This window comes from Sceloporus occidentalis, unplaced genomic scaffold (assembly GCF_023333645.1).
Source record: "Sceloporus occidentalis isolate IW3139 unplaced genomic scaffold, rSceOcc1.0.p SCAF_4, whole genome shotgun sequence".
In the NCBI taxonomy this organism is placed as follows: Eukaryota; Metazoa; Chordata; class Lepidosauria; order Squamata; family Phrynosomatidae; genus Sceloporus; species Sceloporus occidentalis.
Window position 1 is genome coordinate 69820792 of NW_028316984.1, and position 10552 is coordinate 69831343.

The 10552-nt window shown below is 39.9% G+C and overlaps 1 protein-coding gene across 2 annotated transcripts in view; it reads right to left on the bottom strand.

The window, feature by feature from the left end:
- LOC149313970 (solute carrier family 15 member 2-like) overlaps nucleotides 1-7506 on the bottom strand; it is an 88566-nt gene extending 81060 nt beyond the window's left edge. For both annotated transcript variants that reach the window (XM_089523343.1, XM_089523342.1), the window contains exons 1-3: nucleotides 7253-7506; nucleotides 2000-2087; nucleotides 971-1112 (exon numbers count right to left, since the gene is read on the bottom strand). In XM_089523343.1, coding sequence (XP_089379469.1) covers nucleotides 971-1112; nucleotides 2000-2087; nucleotides 7253-7357 — 335 coding nt within the window. In that variant the 5' untranslated portion in view covers nucleotides 7358-7506. The remainder of the gene's footprint in view (nucleotides 1-970; nucleotides 1113-1999; nucleotides 2088-7252) is intronic.
- Nucleotides 7507-10552: the final 3046 nt, after the last annotated feature.

The following is a 10552-nucleotide window of genomic DNA, read 5'->3' on the forward strand; positions in this document are numbered from 1 at the left end:
CTGTTCTATATCCAGTCAGGGCTGCATATAACATTAATGTAAACAATTTTTAAAAAAATTAAAATTTTAAAACGTTAAAAAATATTTTATAGTTGAGAACATGTTAAACTATCTAACAAATTAAAATAAGTTAAAACCAAGTGTGTGTACACACTGGATAAAATCCTTAGACCCCACCAAGGCTTTAAACAAACCAGACAGACTAGACATGTTAGGGTTGGTGTTCACATGTTGTCCCATTCATTTAAGTGGTGTGTCAGATGTGTCCTCTGTAGGGTCAGCAGATTTTCCTTATGATAAGGGATGCCTACTATTTGAGGGTTTTTTGTGGTGCCTTGTCCTCCTTTGCAGTGATGACATCTGGTCATTCTGTGAGTGGAAGGGCAATCCAGCCCATAAACAGCAGGTTTCACCTCAGTTGAGAGGGAAGAAATGAGGGTGAGCTCTCAAATGGAGTGCACCAGCCTTTTGTTTCCCTCAGCGGCCCAGAGCAACCAGATCCTCATCATCTGAAGCACATCCTCCTCTCTTTCCTCTGGTAGCTTCCCTCAGCTTGATAGCTGCCAAGCATGGGAAGTTTCTGGACAGAATGCAAGGCAAGAGAATAGTCCTCTGCACCCTGTGACCACCACAAATTAAGAGACCTACCTACAAGAATCTAAGCCAACGTTTTTAAAAAACATAAACTGTTTTTATCCATGATGCACATGTCTTAGGGTTGCTCTAGTTAAAATTGTTTTAACTGCTTTTAAAATGTCTGGTTTTTATTGATAAACAATTTAATGTATTTTTAATATTTTAAATTATTATTATTTATTGTTTTAAATTTATTTTATTTTAAGCCATCCGGAGATCTTTGAATATAGGGCATGATATCAATATTTTAGATAAATAAATACATGTCAAAATTGATTACAGGGGGAGGAGGAGCCAAAGTCCATATGCTTGAAATAATTCATTTCATTCTTACTTGTATTTTCCCAGCCATGAGTCAGCCATGAACGCCCCAAGGACTGGTGTAAAGTAGCATAAACTTGAGAAGGCATGGTAGACTGAAGTGGAAGTATTCTCATCCCAGTGGAGAAAGTAGAGGAAGTACAAAGTCAGAACAGCTGAAGGAGAAAACACAAGAAAAATAAGATAATGGGTTTCATCCACAGTATATGAGGGCAAGACTTAGTGTATGACAATAGCTGTTGGGAGGTTGCAGATAGCTTACCACCTCGATGCTTTGGGCTTTTATCATCAGCACATTAGAAATAAATGGGGTTCTGCTTTTACTGGTTTGAAAATATAGTGCTGAATGAGTTGCCCTTTTGGAATTGTTGGCTATTATGCTATTGATAAAAGCATACAGCCTGCAACAGGGGAAAAGATGTCAACCTAGGATACTGGACTGTAGTCTTTCTTCCTTCTTTGCTTCTCTCCCCTGTTCTCCCAGTCATTCTGTATGGAGTGCTGAAAGAGTTCTAGATCTGCTTCTCTTCCTGTTCCCCCTTCCAAGGGAAATAACAGGGGGAACTGAGGTGCTGTGTTTGCAAGCCTTCTGTCTATATGTGTATCTGAGGGTGCATCCACACGGTAGAAATAATGCCATCTGACACCATGTTAAGTTCTTTTGCTCCATGCTATGGAATCCTGGGATTTATCATTTTCCAAGGTCTTTAGTCTTCTCTGCCAGAGAATGCTGATGCCTCACAAAACTACAAATCCCAGGATTCTGTAGGATGTAATCATGGCAGTTAAAATAGTGTCAAATTGCATTATTTCCACAGTGCAGATGTTCTCAAAGACAGGTGAGCTATTTTTAATGCCGTGACTCAAGATCTGTAGGCAAGGAATCGGGCATGGAGTAATTTCAAGTAATTCCTACCATTAATTCCCCCTCCCCACTCTCACCTCTGATGCCCTCAGTCTGTCACAATACAAAACAAATTGCAAAGGGAGCCAAATATTCTGTAGAAAAACCAAGGAGGAATCTTGAAAGATACACACACACCTTTCATGCCATAGTAGGAGAAGCGTTCACAAAATTCATTCACCACAATGAAGGCGATGCTGAGAGGGTAATTGGTACCACATACTTTCTAAAGAAGCAGAGCAGAAAGAGGCAGTGTCACTTTTTTAAAGCATTCTTGGATCATGTGTACAGTTGGCATTATGACACACACAGAACCATAAGTCCCAGAAACAAAGATACATACCTCTATTGCAAAATGGAAGAGACAGCTATCCCTGGAGAAGGCATTCAAGGAGAACCGAAAGCTTACAATAAATAAAGACTTATCTCAATTACTGATGATCAACTCAGTGAACTGATGTCAAATGCACTCTGTGTGTGTGTGTGTGTGTTTTCCTTCTGGATACCATTTTCTACCTACAGCAGAAATAAGTGTGAGTGGAATTGTACACCACACAACAGTTTTGAAACAGTAAGTGTCAGTGAGCATCCATGGTAATGTATTAAAGAAGAGCTGAGGATTTGTCTCATGAGGAGATGCATGACTCCCTTAGTAAAAAGTGAGGGGAAACTATTGTTAAAATTAAAAAGGGAGGGGGGAACGTTATGTGTCCTTCAGAGGGGATCTACCAGATGAGGGTGAACATCAGTAGATTTCTATAAAATTCTTTTTGTTTTACTGACTTAGCAGTTCCCATCAAGAACCAAATCTCAACATGTGTGCACCTCAGCCATCTACTAGTTGACAGAGAGTGCCGTGAAAGCAGGAGAGGAAAAAATTGAAACGGAAAAGGAACATAATCATGTCAGTGTGGGTAGGATCGCCAGATAACAAATACAAAAAGCCCAAAAGCAAACTGATAGTAATGTTGCTTTCAGAGCCAAGCCCTTACTTTTGTCCTCAATTTTTGTAAGGCTTCACTATACAACAAGGAAACAATGCTAGCTGGCACTTTTGCCAGAATGCTGTTGCATCATTTTTGTGCTGTTATCCCAGGATATAAAGGAGAAGCATAACCTACTGAGAACCACAAACATATGTTAAATAGCAAAAACAATACATTCAGTGTTGCTGACATGAGTCTGACAGCAAGTAGCTGTTTAGGTGCACATCAGGCACCACTCTGCAAAGCTGAAGGCTGTAATTATGCAGCACAACTTTGAAACCAGTAATTAGTGTTGCATTTCTTTAATGTATACTTTAATGATCCTTGGCAGGAAAACATTCCTGAAGATGCACTGATTCACCCATTACAGCAGGGTCGGCAAATTCAGGCGGCCAGGGGGCCAAATGTTCAATTTCCACATCAATTGTGACTTTTGTAGAAACTTTGCAAAAACACATATATTTTCATGGGCATTTCTCCTAATATGCACATTTTTGTATTTCAGGTTTTCCTAATATACATATTTTAGAAATATATTTTCCTATTAAAATGCATTTGTGTATGCTTTTTGGAGTGGAAACATGTATCAAAAATGTAGGAAAGTGTGGATGTTAAAGTACTAATTGTCTTTTCTTTTGTATACTGAATTGGGAAGTCCAAATTAGGGAAGTTCACATTCAGGTGTAAACAAAATGAATATTTTTCCCATGACAATTGTCTATACTGTCCCTAATGTTTAAATTAACATCCACTGGGAGAGGCTAAAACCAGGTGCAATGGCCCCAATTCCTCATACACATGTTCGTAGAACATGGGCAAATAACACTTTATGTTCTTTTATCAAGAACATTCAAATATGTGGCATGGGCTACAATGTTGTTAAACACTTAGATGAATCTATAGTGGACCTTCCCTGTTTGTTGGGGTTAGGAACACAGGACTCCCATGAAAGTTGAAAAAACATAAATTAAAAAAACACATAGGCCTGGAAAGTCTGATGCTTGTAGGTGATACACACTTCTAATAACCCGCAATGTGCGCTTTAAACTGTGAGTGTGTTGTGTGCCTTCAAGTCATTTCCGACTTCTGGCAACCCTAAAATGAACCTATCACAGGGTTTTCTTGGCAAGTTTCTTTAGAGGGGGCTTGTCATTGCCATCCTTGGAGGCTGAGAGAGTGTGACTGGCCCAAGGTCACCCAGTGGGTTTTCATGAGCAAGTGGGGATTTGAACTCTGTTCTCCAGAGTCATAATCCAATGCTCAAACCACTACACTAAACAGGTTTTCATGGTTTAAATCAGCTCTTCATTATCTCTGTTTATTAATTGATAATAGTAACTACTCAAGGTCCTGATGAGTCAATGGTATTATCTTCTTCATTTTCTCTCTACATGTAGTGGGGAAGAAAGACTGCGTCTTCCCATTTTATCCATCTGGCATACCTGGGCTTTGATATGATATCTGTATACGGTGCAGTGAATGGGCTAAGTAAACATGCAAAAAATCCAGGAATGTGGGCACAAAGTATATAGATGATGTCAAAAATGTATGAAGGAATTCAAACACTTCTCAAGTGTAAATGCATTAGATTTTAACCATTACAAACAATTATGTTCTTTCCAAATGAGAACAATTTTTCAAATGTCACCCACACATGTAGACATGTAATGGGACAGGTATGCGAGATGGATGCTATGGGAAGTTGTAATTTCACTTCTTTACTACATATTGTATAAGAAAAAGTTTGGAAGGGGAAAAAGGACCACCCAGTCACGTCCAAGACAAAAATGATATGCAAGGAAAACAAAACTTTAAAAGCCTTGTTACAGTGTTGCCATTTTTAGTCCATAGTCTCCTTCAAAAGGCCATGGATATGGGAAACAGTACATAAATTTTACGAGTCATTTTTTGAGATAATTCTACCATGGACCTATGAAATTGCACAGACGGCAAAGCTAATGTATTCCCTCATTAGGTCAGGAATCTGGACAAATGACAACCTTGCATAGAGTGAAACGGTTTCATCTGATCAAGTTTTAAACAAGAGAGTTTTTCTGGGTGATAATTTTTTTCTTGTACTCCTTGTGTTTTCTCACTTGTTGCACAGGGCATCATCTCTCGGGGTAAAGCATGACTTGTAGGATTATTTTTCTTGCCATAATGTTCAAGCCATAACGTTTTCTCTCTAAGAATGGAAAGTTCTTTCCCCAGCCCCAACAAATAGCTCCTTGCCATATCCCAAGGGAAGTGTGGAACTTGATAAAGGACACCTGTTTGCACAGTACTGCAGATGATGACAAACAGAGCTAGAACCACTCCTTGTCTGCATAATAATTTGCTTAGAATCCTGTGCCTTCTGGGTTTGTTTTTTTAAAAAAAGAGAGATTTTGTTCAAAAAGGGATTTTTAAAAAATAAGGTATTAATTTACTATTTAATAGTTACTAAAATTGTTGTCAATGCTATTAAAAGTTAGCTTGGAAGCTTGTTGTTGTTTGCCTTCAAGTCATTTCTGACTAATGACAATCCTAAAGCAAGATTTAGGATCATGGGGTTTTCTTGGCAAGATTAGTTCAGAGGACGTTTGCCATTGCCTTCTCCTGAGGCTGAGAGTATGTGATATGTCCAAGGTCACCCAGTGGGTTTTATGGCCAAGATGGGGATCAGACCCTGGTCTCCAGAGTCGTAGTCCAACACTCAAAGCACGCTGGCTCATAGTGTGCAAGCTAAGCGATTTCAAACACTCATTAAGCCCACAGATATTTTAGATGAAAGCAACAGGCTGATCCATGGACTGAGGGTATGTGTGCCTTCAAATCACCTGTTGATTTATGGTGGCCCCATGAACGTCATAGAGTTTTCTTAGGGAAGCAATGCTCAGAGATGATTTTGCCAGTTCTTTCCTCTGAAATACAGCCTACAGCACCTGGTATTTTTGGTGGTCTTCCATCCATTTACTAAACAGGGCTGATCCATTTTAGCACATAGTAACCAGACTCTCTCCTTTTCCAAGACCTGTTCTACGTTTCAACATTCTGTACAGGAAGAATTTCAAAATACCCTCCACTTTGAGCATGACTAAGAAGCATGAATTAATATTTATATTAGTGGGGTTTTTTTAATTTTGTTTTTATTTCGTAATGACTTACATTTTTCTTGAATGTCCTACATTTTGCAGTGCCTTGTCCCCCTTTGCAGTTATGACATCTGATCATCCTGGCTTAGCATCCAAGATCAAATGGGATCTGATAAAAAGCAATGAATGCCAGCAGAGTATTCCCTGCACCTTGCCTCTTTTTGAACCATTTGTCTTGTACAATTGTATTTATTCATCTATTTTATCTTGCTCTTTGAGGGACACATAATTCCCTATCTGGAGCTTGACACCCTTGATTTCCTTTCTTTGCAAGTAGTGAATTCTCTATCACAGTAGGTCTTCCAGGCCATAGCATAGTGAGGGGACCACATCAATAGCAGGTTTGGGGTATTGTGAAAGTACAGCAGACTTCAGCAATTAATTGGTTAGTATTATATTTTTACTGCCAGGGAGGGGAAGAATTGTTTCTAAAATGTTGTGCCTACATACTAAAATATCTTGGCTGGCTTCAGGTATTATATGACTTTGGCCAGATCTACATTTTTTTCACTTTTGGAGCAACCTGTAAATGAACCTCCTATCAATATAATGGATAAAATAATAAGTATGTTATATATTGTAATAGTAAGTCACCTTCTTGGTGATAGACCAGAGCTGGCACCAATGTAACTCAAAATATTGCAACCCAAAGTTTGTTTTAGCAACCTGCCGCAGGGCTGGGTAGAAGATAGATCAGGATGTCCAGCTGGAATTCTAGGAGATTTGGAGTAGCTCACCAAGATTTCTGACTTCCAATAATTTGACCATAGAAATAATTCCTTCACCCATCACCCCCAAGAAATTAGGCTGCTGAAACAAAGCAAGACAAGAGGGAACTGGGAATGGATCATGGCATAAGTTTGCATTTAAAAATGTATTGCTTTGTAGCTGAATTTGGAAGTGTTTCAAATACACCAAGAAAAGGTGAATGCTAGCTGCATCCACCCCCAGTATCTACTGTTCCTCCTTTCTTCAAAAAGAAAACATTCTTGGAAGTGAATTTTCCAGACAGAAGACAAGAACTACCATGGCAACTCCCAAAGAAAGCTTTGGTTCAAATTTTTCCCCTTCTCTTGCCTGAGCTGCCTTTTTAGTCGATCAAACGGATGAGTGAGACAGCAGTTCATTCTGAACTTGTAATGCTAATACTAACCCTAGGCAAGGGACGGAGTTTGTCTGAGGCCAAAACACAACAGGGAGAGAGAGAACAGCCATGGCATTTGAGAATTTTTCCAGGGAAGTTAAAAAGAAGCAAAACACCAAATACTTACCGAGGATTTTTTCACAGGAGGGCAAATTCCTCTGGGAGGATTATCTCCTGCAGAAACAGAAGTGAATAGAGTTTCCTTAGATTCTCTTTTCTGTAAGAGGTCCATCCTGCTCTTTTTTTCCTTTTTCTTTTTTCCCTTTTGGTTAAGTTGCCTCACATAACTCTTTGCTGTCGTGGTGAGTTGTCTGGGAAGACTTCCAACCGTGTGGCTTGGAGTTTAGTTTAGATTTTAAGTTAACCCTGATTGTGCACGTTTCTGCCACACTGAGGCAGGGAGGACACTGTTACTAGGAAGGAGGAGAGCAATATTAAATTGGACACAGCAGTCCTTCAGACAGGAAGGTCAGAGCCAGGGCTGTCCTCCCCACTGATTGTAATCTGGGCTGCCCAGTTTCTACTCCTGTGGCACACTTCAGGTACTCCAAAAAAGTACTCAAAAGGTTGAGTCAAACAAAATGCACACAGAATGATAATCCCTGTTCCAAATGTTATAATTAGGGGCAAGGCTGGTGGCTGAGGGCCATCTCTGCTATAATAGTAGGTTTATTCAGCAGGAACCACAGGCATCCATTCCTGCGTACTTGAAACTAGCTGCCTTGAGCAAAACGATGCACTGAGGGCACAAAGCAAATGAGCTCCATGTGGTTTGCTGCTGCTCCTTCACTATTTACGTGCTTGCCCATAAAGAGCTCTTGTATTTCACTAATAAACTGTTTTCCAGTAATCCTGTCAAAGAAAGTGCACGACACAATCATGACAAATGCACACATGCAGTAAATAATTATGACGTTCCCCACGTTTCTCAAAGCCTTTTTGAATGAATAGGTGGTGATCAGTATACTCACCTAAGCCAATGCTTCTTAAGCTATCTGATGTGGGGGATCAGCAGGATGATTTCCTCAGTGTGCCCTAGACCAGCCTATATCTGTGCTCATTGACTCCTACTGTGTCTTTCTTTTCTGGAAAGTAACTGACAGACAATAGGTAGCCAAGCGGTGCCAGTCCATGGATTGCCACTTTGACCATCACTACTAGTACAGGTTTAAATGAGTCTTCTCATATATTCCTCAGCAGAGATAAGCATAGGGGTTTGTTTCATGTTCGGTTTTGTTTTGTTTTTTTGTTTTTTTGCATCTTGCTTGTGTTTTGTGGTATGCTTTAGACAGAGCTGTTTATTGTAGCTTGTCATGCTGCGAGTGCGTCGCTACCATAGGCAAGTCTACGCTTACCACAGGTGGGCCACAGGTTTTCCGGAATCACAGCAACTCTGGGCTTATCTACACTATTATTACGGACATTGAGGCAAATTGTGGCAAATCTAGCTAAAGTGGCCACATGTTTCCTCATTCCAAGATTGCCTCATTGCAGAATGGCAGCCCACAAGCCAGTTTCCTTAAATCATTGTCAGCCACACATCCATGGCTGCTCCATTTTATTTACTTTTTTCTCTGTCCACCTAGCATGCAAACAGATGCATTTTCACTTTTTTTGTCATACTCCCATTGCGTGGTCTGGTACAGACATGAACCCTGACAACGTGTTTTTTCCTGCTAAGTTAATCGGAAGTCCACAGATACAAGTATAAATAGCAGCCAAACAGATATACTGATATTCTGCTATGTACACAAATGCAGCACCCTTTAAAAATAGTGAATGAGCCACTCAAACTTCTCACCTCTTGAGAATTGTTACTTCCTGGCAGAAAGAATCATGTGACTGGCGTTCCCTGTCTATCCCACCTACCCGACACAAGAGGGAAAAATCATAACAATGTAACACAAAGAAGAGAAATATTTGGGCTTTTCTCTTCCTAGTTTGGTCTTGATGTATGACATCTGTGCCAGAATGTTCTCCGTATATTTGTTGCTACCTGGTTCTAGTCAAATAATATTAACTCTAGCCATCACAGCTACCTCTAGCCATGGAGAGGTGGCATCCAGCAGTAGCTAAGCATACAGTCTGACAGCCAAGAAGTCCTTAGTCCAGATTGGAGAATCATCGAGAAATTCATTACTTGGCCTTAAGTGATCCTTGTCTTTCGAGCCTCAGCTCACTTGTCAGGCTTGTGGTAAAGGTCTCTGGAAATGGTGGACATGAACTCTCTTTAATGTAAAACATAAAATGTTGATTCTCATTCTGGCCATGGAATCAGTGAGAATAGCAAAATGAAGGTGTACTGGCAGCATTTAGATATCTTCCTTTACTGTCACCTGCTTTATGGGTAGCATCTTCTTTCCTCCAGGTGTGAATTCCCTGCCTTCCCTCCACTTTGTTACCACGTCCCCCTGCAGTGACTATGGCCTATCAAACAGTTGTTTGGTGCAGGCTTCTCTGCAAAAGAGTGGACTGGGTCTTCTGAAATGCTTTTGGTCTATTGTTGGCACTGCCAACTTGCAGGATATAGAAGTCAGAGAGAAAGGAAGGTGATGTGGTAAAGGGTGGGTCATTCCTGAAATTTTTGCCCAGACAATATGAGAGTGTTTCAGTCCCCCCATCTCTTCTCTTTTACAAGTTAAAAAGTTTAATCATTTGATCCGTCCTTTATGAACAACATATTTAAACTAGAAATACCTTATGGTGTTTTTTTCTGTTTCAATACAACCTGCTATCATGTAGTAATTGGGTCTATCTGTTCTTCACACTGATATGTTTTGGCCAATGCACAACAAGTTTTGTGGCTTGAAGCTCTCACCAAATGGTGCATTCCTGCTCCCAGTTGCAATCAAAGGTTTTCATAATGTATATAAGGACAAGAAGGTCCTACTGCATATGCAAAGAAGGCATAACAAAAAAAATTCTTCCTTTTCAAATGATTTCTGCCTCTTGTCCAACCACCTAGAATCTGGACAAACAGGTTATAAGCAGGAGCCAACTGTCATTAAAGTTCAAAGACTTTTATTTATTATCACTCACTTCTAAGATTAATTTGCCTGTTATGTTCCTCATCAGTATACAAAGAGGAAACATTATTTCAACTTCTGTGCTCAGTTTTCTGGGGACATCCACTACTAAACATCCTTCTTGTGACCAATGCCTTAACAGCTTCTAGTTGTAGGTTTAGTTTTGTTTTTGTTTTGATAACGTTATCATTCTGTGTATCCCATTGTATATTTTTTTAAAAATCACATAGAAAATGGGCACACATCATTCCTGCCCTGTTAGCCAGTTCAAAAAGGCTTTGGCAAAGAGCTTCACCTCCTTTCCCCCCTTGAATCACTGAATGCCTTGTTAAAAGCCAATGCCCCCAAAGTGGCATAAGAAGGCAAAGACCTCCCACTAGTGCAGAGCTTGGAAAGTAACT